Source organism: Perissodus microlepis, chromosome 7 (genome assembly GCF_051167445.1).
Source record: "Perissodus microlepis isolate ML-2025 ecotype Zambia chromosome 7, ASM5116744v1, whole genome shotgun sequence".
NCBI lineage: Eukaryota > Metazoa > Chordata > Actinopteri > Cichliformes > Cichlidae > Perissodus > Perissodus microlepis.
The window spans coordinates 56,636,506-56,653,289 of record NC_140467.1 but is presented as its reverse complement, the minus strand read 5'-3'; the positions used below and the strand labels follow the sequence as shown (position 1 = coordinate 56,653,289).

General features: G+C 39.4%; 1 protein-coding gene across 2 annotated transcripts; it reads left to right on the top strand.

Annotated features, from left to right (window-relative positions):
• The first annotated feature begins 6,135 nt into the window (after positions 1 to 6,135).
• On the top strand, positions 6,136 to 16,199 carry nadk2 (NAD kinase 2, mitochondrial). Of its 2 annotated transcripts, none has more exons than XM_084936180.1 (12): positions 6,136 to 6,921; positions 7,014 to 7,102; positions 7,189 to 7,277; positions 7,520 to 7,601; positions 8,959 to 9,042; positions 9,933 to 10,072; positions 10,229 to 10,322; positions 10,510 to 10,605; positions 11,262 to 11,317; positions 13,728 to 13,781; positions 13,870 to 13,993; positions 14,103 to 16,199. In XM_084936180.1, exons 1-12 carry the CDS (start codon positions 6,700 to 6,702, stop codon positions 14,239 to 14,241), a joined length of 1,269 nt encoding a protein of 422 aa, XP_084792306.1. In that variant the 5' UTR covers positions 6,136 to 6,699; the 3' UTR covers positions 14,242 to 16,199. The 2 variants fall into 2 exon arrangements, with proteins under 2 accessions (XP_084792306.1, XP_084792305.1); XM_084936179.1 differs by having other exon boundaries at positions 10,462 to 10,605.
• The last annotated feature ends 585 nt before the right edge of the window (positions 16,200 to 16,784 follow it).

Below are 16,784 nucleotides of genomic sequence, written 5' to 3'. Positions count from 1 at the left end.
GAGGAACTAAGTGCCGTCAGTGACTTCCTGACATACAGGAAGTTATGTTTACAGTTCTCTTCGCTTTCGTATGGGTGCTACTTTAACATGTTACTTTCTCTGCATGAGCAGACTTCAGCTGGTATCAACATACCGCATTCTGCAGTATATTGTCAATAACTGTTTAACATTCTGGTGTCTACAGCAGATTGCATTCAGTTGATTTGATCTTCAGATCTTAAGATTTTAATTAATCAGACACAAGTTTTCTACTAAAGTAAAATACTACATTTGAAAAGCCCTTAGAAAAGACAGCAAATAAGAAGAAACTTTGTTGTAACTGCACATAAAGAGCCTGATGTAACCTGATAGTCCAGTAGATTCCTTCACGCAACAGCTTGCATGATAGCTAATATACAGGACAACAGCTTCAAGCACAGCTTAATAGTGATGGTAGTAAGAAAATCTCAGTTTCAACTGTGAAGGGAAGACTTCAAACTGCAGGTTTGACAGGACGAGTTGCAGCTAGAAAGCCATTGCTAAGACGTCAGAATAAGACAGAGAAGCTTGCTTGGGCCATGTACCACCACCAGTGGACTTCTGAAGACTGAATCAAAATTTGAAATCTTCAGTTCATCACGCAGGATCTTTGTACAGCATAGAGTAGGCGAAAGGATGGTTCCACAGTGTGTGGCATCAAATGTCAAACATGGAGGTGGAAGTATGATGGTCTGGGGCTGTTCTGCTGGATCCAGGGTTGGTTGTACAGAGTGAGAGGCACCCTGAACCAAAACGGCTACCACAGAATTCTGCAGTGCCGTGCAATACCCTCTGGTATGCGCCTAGTGGATCAAAGGTTCATCCTACAGCAAGATAATCGCCCAAAAGTCCAAGCGATGCCAGAACTACTTCAGGAAAAAAGAACAAGATGGTAAGCTTGAAAAAATAGAGTGGCCAGCACAGTCTCCAGACTTAAACCCCATCAAGCTGGTTTGGGATGAACTGGACAGAAGAGTGAAAGCAAAGCAACCTACAAGTGCCACACATTTATGGGAACTTCTGCAACAGATATGGGAAGAATGCCACAGGTGTGTTCAGCTGTCATATCTGCCACAGTTGGCTACTTTAATGAGTGAAAAGTTTAGAATACATTTCGGTCTCTAAATCGATTCCATGATTTGTTTTTTAACTCCAATTGCTTATGTGTACTATGCTTTCATTTCAGAGTGCAATGAGACAAACTGCATAATTTTCAATAAAAATTTGGAAATATTGGGGTGTTCTAAAACTTTTGACCAGGAGTGCACTTTAAGATTACCATATCCAGGTAAACAAGTTCAATTCAATTCGGTTCATTTAGTTCATTCAGGTAAAAACAGGGATTACTAAAACTTACAAAACCAGTTAGAGCCAACCAGTTAACCATGACTATTTCCTGATTTTGTGCCTTAAGTCTTCCAAGCATCTTTTTCAGTTGTGAGTGAGGGAGCAACACATCTGTAAACCTTTTTATTTTTTGTCCTTGAGGCTGCAGTATGGAGGAAATATTTAAAACCTATAGTTGTAGAGGCCCTGTGCCAAACTGGTGATCTGTCCAGGGTGCACCCTGCCTCTCGCCCTATGATAGCTAACTTAGGCTCCAGCTATACAGGGAGTGCAGAATTATTAGGCAAGTTGTATTTTTGAGGAATAATTTTATTATTGAACAACAACCATGTTCTCAATGAACCCAAAAAACTCATTAATATCAAAGCTGAATGTTTTTGGAAGTAGTTTTTAGTTTGTTTTTAGTTTTAGCTATTTTAGGGGGATATCTGTGTGTGCAGGTGACTATTACTGTGCATAATTATTAGGCAACTTAACAAAAAACAAATATATACCCATTTCAATCATTTATTTTTACCAGTGAAACCAATATAACATCTCCACATTCACAAATATACATTTCTGACATTCAAAAACAAAACAAAAACAAATCAGCGACCAATATAGCCACCTTTCTTTGCAAGGACACTCAAAAGCCTGCCATCCATGGATTCTGTCAGTGTTTTGATCTGTTCGCCATCAACATTGCGTGCAGCAGCAACCACAGCCTCCCAGACACTGTTCAGAGAGGTGTACTGTTTTCCCTCCTTGTAAATCTCACATTTGATGATGGACCACAGGTTCTCAATGGGGTTCAGATCAGGTGAACAAGGAGGCCATGTCATTAGTTTTTCTTCTTTTATACCCTTTCTTGCCAGCCACGCTGTGGAGTACTTGGACGCGTGTGATGGAGCATTGTCCTGCATGAAAATCGTGTTTTTCTTGAAGGATGCAGACTTCTTCCTGTACCACTGCTTGAAGAAGGTGTCTTCCAGAAACTGGCAGTAGGACTGGGAGTTGAGCTTGACTCCATCCTCAACCCGAAAAGGCCCCACAAGCTCATCTTTTATGATACCAGCCCAAACCAGTACTCCACCTCCACCTTGCTGGCGTCTGAGTCGGACTGGAGCTCTCTGCCCTTTACCAATCCAGCCACGGGCCCATCCATCTGGCCCATCAAGACTCACTCTCATTTCATCAGTCCATAAAACCTTAGAAAAACCAGTCTTGAGATATTTCTTGGCCCAGTCTTGACGTTTCAGCTTGTGTGTCTTATTCAGTGGTGGTTGTCTTTCAGCCTTTCTTACCTTGGCCATGTCTCTGAGTATTGCACACCTTGTGCTCTTGGGCACTCCAGTGATGTTGCAGCTCTGAAATATGGCCAAACTGGTGGCAAGTGGCATCTTGGCAGCTGCACGCTTGACTTTTCTCAGTTCATGGGCAGTTATTTTGCGCCTTGGTTTTTCCACATGCTTTTGACCCATTTTGCCAAAGGAAAGGAAGTTGCCTAATAATTATGCACACCTGATATAGGGTGTTGATGTCATTAGACCACACCCCTTCTCATTACAGTGTTGCGCATCACCTAATATGCTTAATTGGTAGTAGGCTTTTGAGCCTATACAGCTTGGAGTAAGACAACATGCATGAAGAGGATGATGTGGACAAAATACTCATTTGCCTAATATTTCTGCACTCCCTGTAGACCTGCAGTCTGGCAATCTGACTACAGGTCTAGAGGATATATCCTTCAATTCACATATTAAACAAATATGTAGGCCTGCTTTCTTCCATTTGCATTTTATCGCTAATATTAGAAATGTCCTGCATCAGAGTGATGCTGATAGGGGCCGTATGATTGTTGGGGTTTTCTCTGTTATTATAGGGTCTACAAAACACTCTGAGGCAACTGTTTTTTGTTGGGTTTTTTTGGTGCTATATAAATAAATTTGAATTGAATTGAAAATTGAATAAACATCTTGCTTGCATCGTTTCTGCAGCTTTCTCCGCTGCACATTTTCACTCTTGATGTCCCATTTTTAAACACATCACATCACATCTAGTGAGTGGGAAGTTCACTGAACTCACTGCACTCACTATCATGTTCATTAAATCAATTAAATAAATTGAAGATAATGTTTGATGGTAAACTTTGGCCATTATTGAGGACTGATCTTAGTTTCCATTGCTGAGAAAAATTAAAAGTAGCTATTTTAAATATTTTGCACTCACTCAAGTTCACTCAAGTATTTCTCAAGTAGTATAGAATTCCAAAGAGTGCATCCCTATAGTCTATCTACAGAAAATTAATTTGAATAGAAGTCAGATTTAATGTAAAAAAACAAAAAAACCAATATCAAATAATACCATGTTCTAGCTATAAAAAAATTAAATTAAAAAAGAGAATAATTATACTCATTATTATCTACTTTTTAAGTCTGAATCTTATCGTCTTAGTCTTAGTCTAAATTTGTAATAGTATTACAGCAATAATTGTTTTGTTATGGAGAATACACTTTTACCTTGGTTACCTTTACTAATCAATTTGAGTTCATCTTCCAATGCTGACAGAAGACTAACTGCTTGGTGCCATTCTTGTGCTTCTGTAGACTGCAAGCAGAAGCAGAGTCCTCAAGTTTTTTACTTAGTGATTTCGAAATCATTTGTACTCTGGGGCTTGGGGGCTTCAGTCATGTGTAGCTGGTAGGTGTAGATATGATATAATATGATGTTGCTGTCGATGAGTAGGTACATGCTTTATGTGTTTTTGTGCATTCAGGTTCATTTAAAGAATGATCGTAATAGATCATTAGTGTTAAAGGAACATCACATCGTGGACCCCACCCAGCAGGGTCATATCTTCTCTGAGCGTCGCATCATAATGGAGGTCCACAGTCCATTTATTATCCGGTCAGACTGACCTTTCATAGTGTATGAATTATTCTGATGCAATTCAAAATGTGCTACGCTGTTTCAGAACATCAAAATTATTCTCAAAATGATCAATAATATTTTTTTTCTTGATGTCGCAATCATACCCCTTCGTAGAGTGAGACAGGCGATCTATGTTGACTGTGAACAATCAATGAACAGAGGGCTTGGCTTACTAGAACAACTGACATCACCTACAGTGCTGTTTTGAGATCCCTTCCCAGACGCCTCAACCCCCACTCATATCTGGCATCAAGTGATCTCAATCTATAGACCAGATAAGATGCTTATCATTATACAAAATTATACAGAACAATTATACAAAAATTATACATTATACAAACGTGCAAAACAAAATTTTAGTCCACTCTCAAGATCCAATTGAATTCAATTCAATTTTATTTTTTATAAAAAAATAAATGGTTTTTATCCTGTGAAAAGTGCTATATAAATAAATTGATTTGATTTGAATTGACTATTTATGCAGCGGCAAATCACAACAACTGTCACCACAAGGTGCTTTATATTGTAAGGTAGACCCTACAATAATACATACAGAGAAAAACCCAACAATCATATGACCCCCTATGAGCAAGCACTTTAGCAACAGTGGAAGGAAAAACTCCCTTTTAACAGGAAGAAACATCCGGAAGAACCAGGCTCAGGGAGGGGCGACCATCTGCCGCAAACAGTTGGGGTGAGAGAAGGAAGCAGGACAAAATACATGCAGTGGAAGACAGCCAGAGATTGATAACAAGTGTGATTCAGTGCAGAGAGGTAACATAGTGAGTGACAAAGAAATTCTCAGTGCATCATGGGAATCCCCCAGCAGCTTATTGCAGCATTACTAAGGGTAGCCCAAATTTAGCAAAAAGGAAAGTTTTAAGCCTAATCTTATAAGTAGAGATAGTGCCTTTCTCTCAAATCCAAACTGGAAGCTGGTTCCATAGAAGAGGGACCTGAAAACTGAAGTCTCTCCCTCCCATTCTACTTTTAAATACTCTAGGAACAAGAAGCCTGCAGTGTGACAGCGAAGTGCTCTAATGTGGTGATATGGTACTATAAGGTCATTAAGATAAGATGGGCCTAATTATTTAAGACCTTGTATGTGAGGAGCAGGATTTTGAATTCAATTCTGGATTTAACAGGAAGCTGAAGGGAAGCCAATACAGGAGAAATATGCTCTTTCTTTCCAGTCCCTGTCACTACTCTTGCTGTAGCATTTTGGGTCAACTCAAGGCTTTTCAGCGAGTTTTAGGACCTCCTGATAATAATGAATTACACTAGTCCAGCCTAGAAGTAATAAATGCATAAATGATTTTTTTAGCGTCACTCTGATTTTAGAGATATTGTGCAAATGTAAGAAAGCAGTCAATCAATTTTTGGCAAATACAGGAAATCAGTTTTTGTCAGCCGATCACTTTTTGGCACAACACCCGGTCGTGCACGTCTTGATTTCTGTTTCAAGGCACTGCAGCACGTCGCATGTGGGTGAGAGCCCCTCTCCCCCCGTCTGTCTGACCGAAAAGTGTACGAAGACGGACAATTTTGGGGGACCATAAATCCTGCAGATTAAGCATTGACCATTGGTCATTTTCAGTACTCACAATTAATTGCCCAATCAAATTACTAATCATAATTACATATTGACATAATTAGAGAGAGATTCAAGTCAAATAAATAGCTGCTTTGACAATGAGCCACTGCTGATAGCTAGAGTGTGTGTCTGTTTTGTTTTGACTGATCATTCATGCTGGGGCGCTTACACCAAGAAATGCGTTTGTTTGTTTTTTGTCCCAGGCCAGACCCGCCTCCAGCTGGACCGAGGCCCTTCGACCAGCCAATCAGATGCTACGTTACGTACGTACGCACGCACAGCCTGAGTACGTGCCCGGTTGCATGGTTTGTGCTTCCACTGTTTTCTAAGTTGTCGCGTATTATTCACCTTCTTATGGGTGTTATCTCGTGTTTAAGGAGCTTTGGAGCGTAGCACGGCTTGAATGTGGCGTGCGACAACAGTTAGTCCAGTGAAAAAGATGTGATAGGCAGACAGGCTAACGACTTGTGAACAAGCTGCTAGCTACTTTTAGCTTGTTAAGCTCAGCTGGAAAAGTCCGGTTCTGCCAAATATGGTTAGAAGAATCACTAGTTAGCAGCAAGGTTACTGCTGTTCTTGGCGTTTTAGTGCTGTTCTGAGGAGATACTTTACTCGGACAGTTAAATCTTATCTTCCAACACGGGGCGAGCGTGGTGGTGACCGTCCTTGACAGCTGTGTGCGCGTGGATCTCACCTGACTGTGAAACATCTGTCGAGTACTGACAAGAGTCAGTATGTGCGCTCCCTAACAGCTGCACTACGCAGGACCCTGAGTAACTCTAACCGGACCTTTGTGAAGTTTTTGGTTGTAGGTTCATTTAATAAGGATGGCTCGCCGTTCGGTGCTGTGCCACGGGAGTCGAGCCATCAGCCTGCTGTATGGAAACACTCTTCGCCCCCTCCACGCTTCACTGTGCAGCGCATCACCACAACCGAAAGCTGGGTTCAAACCAGAAAAGGTAGCAGTGGTCACAAAGACTACGCGGTATGAGTTTGAACAGCAGCGGTATCGCTATGCAGGAGTTTTTGAAGAAGATCTAAAGCAGTTGGTAAGACTGCATTCATGTGACTACCACAAAGCAAACACGCCACTTTACATTCTACCCTTCACCCAGTGTTTTACTTAATCTGTGTTCTACAGCTTGCTATGAAGGGCTCCAGCTACAATGGCCTGCTGGAAAGACACAACATCCACACTAGCAATGTGGAGCACATTGTGAAGAGCCTGCAGTAAGATACCGTCCAACAGCAATGTTTCTTAGAGAAATGGGAAGTGTTTGCAGCTGGGACTCTCTTTGTATTCTGTTTGTTTTCAGGAGAGAAGGCATTACTGTACAAGTGGTAAAAAGAGGAGAATACAATGAAGATGTAGTGCGGTGGGCAGATACCATTATCTCTGCTGGAGGTAGGAATATTTTGTCATCCTAGGTATCATTTGTACAACAAAGCTGTCTGCTTGGGACAGTAATTCATTGTAAATGTAGAACATCAATAACAGCTTATATGGTCATTACCAGTATATATTCTGTTACTGTAATAACCACAGAATAAAAGGTTCTTCCTTGTCTTTCACTTTCTTTGTTCTTTAACAAAATCCAAGTTCAGTAACTGGAATTGTGTGGGGTTTTTTTTGTTTTTGTTTATTAGGTGATGGAACAATGCTACTTGTGGCCAGTAAGGTTTTTAGCAAAGACAAACCAGTCGTTGGAGTTAACACAGACCCTGAAAGGTAAAGCACAGAACAGACCATTGTTGGATATGAATTGTATTGTTAAATTAAAGTGGACCTATTATGATAGTGTACAACTCCATATTTTTGTTGTTGGGCTAGTTCTGCATAGAGCTGGGCAATGTAGACAAAATTATTATCACTATTAATGTTTTTTTTTCTTTATTAAACAATTTTGGTAATTATTGATATAGATCTAGGTACATGTTAGTATTCTAAGCTAGCTGTTTGTTTTAATACAAATTGAAAGTTGAAGAAAAAGTATTAATAACTAATAGGCTACAATTACCTGAAACATGGGGAAATTACTTTACTTTTACATGCATTAAAAAATACAATTAACTCAAATTAACTGGCAGTATAACACTGTGCTGTACTGTTTAACAGTGCAGGCATAAAAAAAATGTAAATTAAGTCTACATCTAAAAATCTTCAAGTAAAAACACGACATAGAGACTAATGTATTCTATCTGAATAATTGCACCTGTACCTCCAATTAAGAAGACTAGCCTGTTCACGGTTTCAAGTTTAATAGACATTCTTTTGCATATTTTTGAAAGTAATGAAAGAGGTGTGTCATTTTACTGAATTTTGTCAGGACCTGTCGGTGCTGTGTCTTTTTTAACCTGTCCATCTGTGCTCAGTCTGAATGGAGGAAACTGAACGACTTCTGCACTTTTGACTTTTTGCGACCTGTATTATCTCTTCCTGAGCAGCTGGCTTTTCGGCGTTACTTGTTGGGTGCGGCCGAGTATTAGAGCCACGTTAACCTGTTGAACCCCATTGCCCCTGGTACCAGGGTTGAGAGGGAGAACATCTATTGGCCCGATAAGCCATGTGTATTGATTGAATTTATCATTGTCATCAACATTTTTAAAATAGCGTGATCGTTTTGTCCTCCAGCAGTAGTTCTGCATGGTTTGGAGACGATCTTTATCGTTATGCTGGACCTTCGTCCGCCCCTTTAGTTCATCCTCTGTCTTACATGTATTGGGGCTCTTCACTGTCGCAGAGCCAGAAGAAGGGAAAAACTGTCTGAAAATGAGTATTTAGAGCAGCCATGAGTTTTTAACCTCGCAATAATTATTTGCAAGTACACTGACTTCATTCTTTGAAATTTTGGCCACATCCACTGTTGGAACAGTGTGTATATATACACAACAGAAAGTAAATGAAAAGCATAGTAGGTCCACAATAATAAAGACTGTGTGTTTTATTGAAAAACTCAATAAGTCATTAATGTAAATTTCTCAGTGCAGTGGTGTGTAAGTATTTAAATAAGTTGAAATTTTAAGCCAGCCGATTGCTGGTTAACATTTCCAGGTGAGTATATTGAAGTTTTGTCTTTCTACTGAAGGTCAGAAGGTCATCTGTGCCTGCCTGTGCGATACACTCGTGCCTTCCCAGAGGCACTGGAGAAGCTGTGCCGTGGTGAGTTCAGGTGTGTAGTTTTATCTACAAATGCTGACTGCTCTCACGCCTTCCTCAATGTTAGCAGCTTTTTCTGGCTCAGTAGTGACAATCTACAGTTATGGTCCATAAGTATTTGGACAGGGGCTGAATTTTTGCAGTTTTGCCTCTGTGCACAACCACAGTTGCTTTTAAATCAGGTAACTTACCAATGGAAATGGGGGAATGTGTATGAAATGAGTGTAGTTAAACAGTTAATGCAATACCTTTGTTAAAGTGTAAAGTACCTTGAGTTAAAGTGAAAACTCTGCACTTTAATAACATGTTTGATTTAAAATGTACTGTGGTTCTGCGAGGTAAAAATGCAAAATTGTATCATTGTGTCTGTATTGAAGGCCCTGACAACTGCATTATGTTATTAACTAATACCAGTGTATTCTTTTATGTTCAAAGTTGTACAGAAAATAGTCCATAACTCTTTGCTGCTGGCTATAGCGTACTGAACACCATGGAGTTGTTGACATGTCATTAGCTTAGAGTTCAGGAGTTTAAATCTGTGTGTCTGGGGAAAAGTCACACGATGTCTAACACCCCAAAGCTGTGTCGTCAAACTCAGTCGGATATCCTAAATCCATTTACACTGTCCTGCTACTAGAGTTCACTGCTGCCCACTGTCAAGAGTTTTGGTAAAAGTGTCCAGTAAAAATGAATATGGTGATATTTGGGATGCTGTCTTAGTGTCACCGTTTTATTTCCTCAGATTCTGTAGTTATGTTTCAAAGTAGACCTCCTCTTCTCATAAAAGTGGTTGAAAGAGGATTCAGAGACAAATATAGAAAATGGAGAAATGGCGCACACACAAGGCTAACGCCTCTTGAGACTGCAGATCTCGTCCCCTTACATTTCCCTGGCTGTCTTCAGGTGGCTGTGGCGTCAGAGGATCCGTCTGCACTTAGAGGGCACGGGAATAAATCCCAATCCAGTGGACCTCCACGAACAGCAGCTCAGCCTGGAGCAGCACAACCAAGCTCACCGCTTCACCTCCATGGACAACTTAAACAGTACGACCCACTCAGCATGCTGGTCTGATCCAGTCTCTTTTCTCCAGTGTCATTCAATCCTGAGTTTGGGCAAACATGGCGTGAGATTGGAGTTATATTGATGTTTTCTTGATTTCTTTCCCTGCGTCCTTTTCCCAATTCAATTACTCTTTCTAGGGACAGGAACACTACATGAGACCTTCTACAAGCCTAGCCTTCTCCCTGTTAGAAGCTTAAATGAAATCTTCATTGGAGAATCTCTGTCTTCCAGGTACCTTAATCACGGAAACAGATTCTTACTCCCATCTAAGCATGTTTGCATATTGTAATTTTCATAAATCCTCAGTCCCTTCACTGGCATGCTGCACGCTTTTCCAGCACTCATCAGGAAAAATCTCTGTCCACCACAGGGTGAAGTTAAAATCCTTCAAACCCCATGTTAACCTCTTGCTCCATAGGGCTTCCTACTACGAGATCTCCGTGGATGATGGCCCATGGGAAAAACAAAAGAGTTCTGGACTGAACATTTGCACAGGAACAGGATCCAAAGCCTGGTACACAAAACAACTTTAAATGTTTAAAAAAGTAGTTCCTAATCACCTTCCTGCACCAGGAATAGCTCTTCCTGCACCATTTAAAGCTTTGATGCTTGAGTCAGGTGCAAATGAACCTCATAGGTTCATAGTCTCTTCACATAAGTGAGCAAATACTGGACTTACTGGACTGTAAAAAGTGTGATGTGATGGGAAAAGTTTCAAGTCACTGGAAAAACCTAGGTTGTAACATCTGTATGAGCACAGCTGCACAGTAATAATAGCCAGTGGGCCTTTATCACGTTGTGTGGATCAACCAAACTTAAGTAAATTTCTCTTAGTTGGCTCCAAACACTTGATTCATCTTTGGTTGGTCTGTGAAGAGCTTTTAATATTCAGATTAATATTATTAAACTTCACCTAACATTGAAAGGAGATGCAAGCAAGTCTTAAACACACAGATAGATATAAAATTTATATTGGCCCAGCTGTGATTTACTACTAAAAATGCTGATTTTTTACTTAGATATTGTTTTATTTTTGTCACGTTTTATTTTTCCTATAAATTATGAAAGCCATTGATGTAAAGCATGATATTGCCTTACAAATAAGAATGAAAAGAATCGTGTCTTTACACTTGTCAGCTCCCTCACGATCTTCTCTCTTGTGCTCCACAGGTCATACAACATCAATAAACTTGCTGAACAAGCAGTGGAAGAAGTTCTAAAAATTGGTACGTACTGTACATGTGCAAATTTTGAGGTGCAAGACCCGCAGATATAGGGATGGGTATTGATAAGATTTTCACGATTCCGATTCCATTTTCGATTCTGTTTAACGATTCGATTCTTTATCGATTCTTTTTAAAAAAGGAGAACACTAAGGTCGATTAGCTTAGAACTTTGTTTTATATCTTCTCTTTGAACAAGATAGAAATTTAGGAGTAACATGGCCTTACAAACCCAACAGTGAGATCTTAAGAGATCCAGCCTACGGCTCTTCAATGGGGTGTCACAGGGTCCCCAGGAAAAAAAATGTAAATGTAAAATAATAAAATAAATATTCTTCTGTAGCAATAACAAAGTATAACATAAATTATTCTGTAGCAATTACACAAGAATATCCAGTAATGTCCCTGCCTACAATTAAACACATTCACTTACCGAAAATCGAGGGCATCTGCTGTGGCAAATGGGTGCAAGCCTTTTACCACAAACTTAGTCACTGCTCGGTGACATTCGTCTATCCTGGCCTGAAAGGAGACGCTAACGGTAAACTGCAGCGACAACTGCCAGCATCTGAGCCAGCCAGACTCTGTCTGTCTCTCTCATCATGGTCACCTAAATGCACAGTAATGGCAGGTTTTGCAATAAGGCAGATCGCGCTAACATAATATGCACTGTTAGTTGATTATTTACCTGCCGCATTAACGGGAGAGGACATGCAAACGTTACCGCTGCTGCTGGGTTGAGATTCACTAGTCCGGACCAGAATTAAAAACACGACATTCATTTAAGGTCATCGCGTGTTTTGTGAGCAAATGCTTTTGCATATTCGTAGTGTTTCCTCCCTTAAATTAAATATCTACTTTGCAAGTTGCCCTGTTGTCATCCGTTCTCGTAAAGTATAATCAAACTTTTGAGCGTTTAAGCCGCCATGTTTCCTGCCAGGTAAATGACGCTCCGCAACGTGGTGACGTCATTCGGGGCGACTGGAATCGATAAGGGAATCGTTTGCAAAAATGGCAAACAGTTCCAAGGAATTGATACCCATCCCTACTCAGATATCATCATAACTTTGCAGAGTAGCAGGCAGAGACTTGCAGGATGTGTCTGTCTTAATGTTGCTTATCAGCAAATGCAGCAAAATAGTAACACCTAAACTCTCAAGAAGAATGTGTAGTTCCATTTGCCTGGTTGTCAATCTAAACAATTTGTGTATATTTGAAAAAGAAAAAGACCACTTTCTTTATTTGCCCGATGCAGCCGCTCTCTTACTCACTGTCAACCACCCGGTCTGAAGCCCTTCACCTCCTCAATTCAGCTATGGTTCCCCCACTGCTCTGACACACCCCAAAATTCACTGTGATGAATAAAACTGTAATGATATATTGATGATTTTTTAAATTTATTAATCACAAACTGATTAAATATAAAGTTCAGTTTTTATTTATTTATTTAGAGTTACATGATTTTTGTTTTTTAATGACCCCTTGGCAGTTGTACTGCTAAAGCCACCCTTCCCTTTAACCATCTTTTTCTGAATAGTTGACCCTTGTAAGCAGGAGCTTTAAACAGCAGGTGGGTGTAACATTACCCAGAGCTGTGTGCCTGAGGTAAACATACTGCACATTCTAGTGTCAAACAGATCCGTACATACTAAATTGTCTGGAGTTTTTAGGGCTAAAGCACGTACACTTACCTCATAACTTAAAACTGTGGACAGGGGTAACCCAAGGTTATTATTATTGTTAACGAAAACTAAGATAAAAACTAAAACTAAAAATGGAAAATAAAAACTAGACTGACGCTAAAACCAACTGAAATTATGTTGTTAAAGGAAAGAGCCTCAGTTTTAGTATGTGTTAGTCTGGTAAAGATTCTATTGGTACTTGCCTGCCTACAAGAAATGTTGCCTCTGACTCTCCACTTCATAGAATAATAATGTAAAAGACACTGAAACAAATAAAACTAAACATTCCACTCTGGAAGCTGACTGAAACTAAATTCAATTAAAAGCAAAAAGTCCAAATAATAAAATATGAAAATGAAAAACTCTAATAACTCTGGTGTCCACCACTGGAACAGCATTCATGACAGAAAATAAGGGGAGGTACAAAAGGTCCACTTTCCACCAGCATGTGGATTAAGAGGGGAGAAAAAGAATAAAACCTGGTATTATTTTATTAGTTATGCTGAGGACCTTTCACTTAAACTATAACACACCCAGTAAGGTTAATGCTAAACTTCCCAAATTTTCAAAACAAAAGTTAACAAACTGCAGTGATCTCACTTACCTGGAATCCAAAATGTATTAGATTATATTTGGCCTCTATTGTACTGTTCTGGAACTGTAGATTGTAACTGGTCCTTGCATGCATAAAACCCAATTTGTTTCCTAAATGCCTTTTTATTTTCTTCCAGGGAAATCCCAGTCAGGTCTGGATATCCCCCTTAACCAAGAATTAATTGAAAAAGGTGAGCTCCTATTTCTCTTGTCATTATTGTTGATTTGTGTTGTTTTATAGCCTTTTTTTTTATCTTGCTCTTGTGCCTGTGTGAGCAGTTACAGAGGAATACAACAAGTCTCTGGTGTTCAGCCCAGATGACAACCGTTTGTTCTACAGCGTCAGGGAGCCCATCGTGAACAGGGTCTTCTCCAGCAGTCGACAGAGAGGCTTTGCCACAAAGTCAGTGGTGATCACCAGTCTCAGGCAGAGCACAACGTCGATGAGTCTGTGCTATAACTGAAGCCTTTGATTGTTTTGGGGTTGTTTTTTTTTTCTTTTCTGCCTTCAGGTTGTGTGTCCGTTCCCGCTGTTGGGATGCTTGCATGGTGGTGGATGGTGGGACTTCCTTTGAATTCAACGATGGTGCTATCGCTACAATCAGCATGAGCGAGGAGGACCAGCTCCGGACTGTTGTGTTAGAAAACTGAGACAAGTCTGAATATCTCTCAAGCTAACAGTGTTCACAAGTGGATGTGTTCGAAGGGAAGTATTTGTCCTTTGCTTTTGTTTTATTATACACATTTTTCAAGAAACAAAAAAAACATTTACACTTTTTCATTTTTAATATTTGTGTCACTATTCCAAGCTACAAAGATGATGATCCATTATTTAGATACAGTTTCTGATTATATTTACAGTATATCAGCACAAGCCCTAAAGTGAGCAGTGAAACTAAGGCCAAGATGAAAGAATGTAAAAACTCTTTGTAGACCTGAAGTCTTTTGGAAACGTCAGACATAAAGGCTACACTGATCCAGCAGACTGTTTGTGAATATTGCCCCACACTGAAACAGGACAAAGATTTTGATGTGGTTTCACACTACTGAGTGCGCTTTAAGAATATGGGCAAAGTTATTCAGAGTTATTGTTGTCAACAAGTCCAAATTACTCTGCCTCAAGTTTATAATTTATTGCTGAATACACAAAAAACCTTTAAACAGAACATGGCTGCAGATTTCTAAAGAGTTCAAACTTCTGATATTGATATATCAGATGATTCTTTTTATACATGCATTACAACTAGGACAGTGTCACACTTTGACTTCCTGATTATCACCACTGATAGCATAACTTGAACTGATTATAATAAAATACTTGACTCATGTGAGGAGCTTTCTGGGAAATTGAAGATAAAATAATAGTGCAAGAACGTGGGGAGAGTGTAACCATAAATGTACAAAACCACACAATAACACAATTGTTATTGAATGTATCTAATGACAATTGGTATTTCAGTTTTTAATTTTTGCTTTTTACTATGTTACATTAATTGTTACATCTCCAATCTCTATATATATTATGTAGGCTAAAAGGAATCATTATTTTCAAACTGATTAGTAACTTACTGCACAACCGTCTGGCTCTGTGATGCGTTCCTGTTACATGTGATGCGCAGTGCTAAGAGGACTGTGAAAGCAAAGCCCCCTGCTGGTCAAACTGTGACAGGGTTTTTAACACCCCACCAAAACAAAACAGTTTTTTAACACTCGACATATATACTGATGGCACAACTAGCATGAAGTTCTTTCCTGTTCCTACAGACCACTCAAAGCACTCCATTTTAAATATATATCTATATCTGGATATGTTGTGTTAAGTTATTATCAGCCAATACTATAAACTAGCCAACTGTCTTCAGTGGTGGATTAATCCACATTTCCTACTCATCCTACTATCTACTATCCTATAAATTGATGGGGAAATAATCTACAGGATGTCTTGATGGTATTGAAAGAACATTCACTAATGCATTTAACCTAAGTTTGTGGCCAACTGTGGGATATGCTACATCTGGCTTTGGTACAGTATTTGTTACCAGGAGACATTCTCTGTTGGTTTCAGGGCCTCGTTAACACTAGAGAAAAATCTAGATTCATCAGTCCTGTCCTTTCAAAGCATATATTCAATTCCGCTGTAAGTTTTATAATTGTAAATGTATGCAGAGGACTTGAAGCACAGCGGCTTGCTGAGTAAAGATATTTTTGGAATATAGTGTCTATTTTTCCTAGCTGTCTGAGCCACACAGAACGGTAAGTTTTAAAGAAAAAAAATGTAGTGCAGCAAAGAGAACTCTGTGTTTAAAGGGTTGGTTTTTTTTCCTCTGGTAGAGTTAAAGGGGCTGTTTCTTGACACCTAAGACAGGAAACAGTCTTGTCTGTGGTGGGCATGGCTAAAGTTATAGGTGAAACAGTATCTGATGGATACAAAGTTATTTTTAACCCAACAAATCTCTTGACTTGGAGCGTTCTTGCAAAAACCATGTTCTGTTTGAAAAGTTATCTGCAAAGTGTAACATGCACCATGCCAAAGGCAAGTTTCCCTATGGAAACACACTCTACTGGAATGTGTTTTGTTTTGGAACTCGATAAAGTGAAATGAACTACAAGTGCTTCTGTGTGCTGCTTTTGTTTTCCCCCCCCCCCCATTAAGCTCATCTTATTACCTTCCTGTCTTCATTGTATCAAGCAGGTTGTTTTTCGTTGTGACTTTAACAGGAAATTTATCATTTTCAATAATTAAAAATCTGGAGGCTGAAATAATGGTCCAAATTGTGGGAGGAGTCATCCTTAATTTAAAAAAAAAAAAAAAAGAAAAGAAAAAAAGAAAAAACCACCAATCAATCAGATTTGAGAAGTTGTCTGCTGGAAGAAATGCTAAAAACTATCCCTCTGCAGCAACTTCCCTTGCCCTTGATACATTTGGTTATGCTCAGTGCATTTAATCATCTGCACAGTGTACCATTTTAGTCAGTCTGCTGTAACTGCACAAGAAAATCATCTGTTTCTTGCATTGTCAGCACTGCAAGTATGTCACAGTTGATGCCATACCCACAAATGTACACTGTTCACTTTTATTTATGTAGCGCTAAAACACAGCAACAGTCGCCTAAAGGCGCTTTATACTGTAAAGTAAAGACCCTACAATATTACGGAGAAAACAGAAAACCCCAACGGTGGTTCCTTTCCCACTT

Bases quoted from the DNA above. Each gene is read 5' to 3' on its own strand.
- nadk2 (XM_084936179.1), top strand. From the start codon at position 6,700: ATGGCTCGCCGTTCGGTGCTGTGCCACGGGAGTCGAGCCATCAGCCTG. The intron at 10,323-10,461 runs GTACCTTAATCA...TGTCCACCACAG, and splicing joins GGAGAATCTCTGTCTTCCAG to GGTGAAGTTAAAATCCTTCA. The intron at 13,782-13,869 runs GTGAGCTCCTAT...CTGTGTGAGCAG, and splicing joins CCAAGAATTAATTGAAAAAG to TTACAGAGGAATACAACAAG.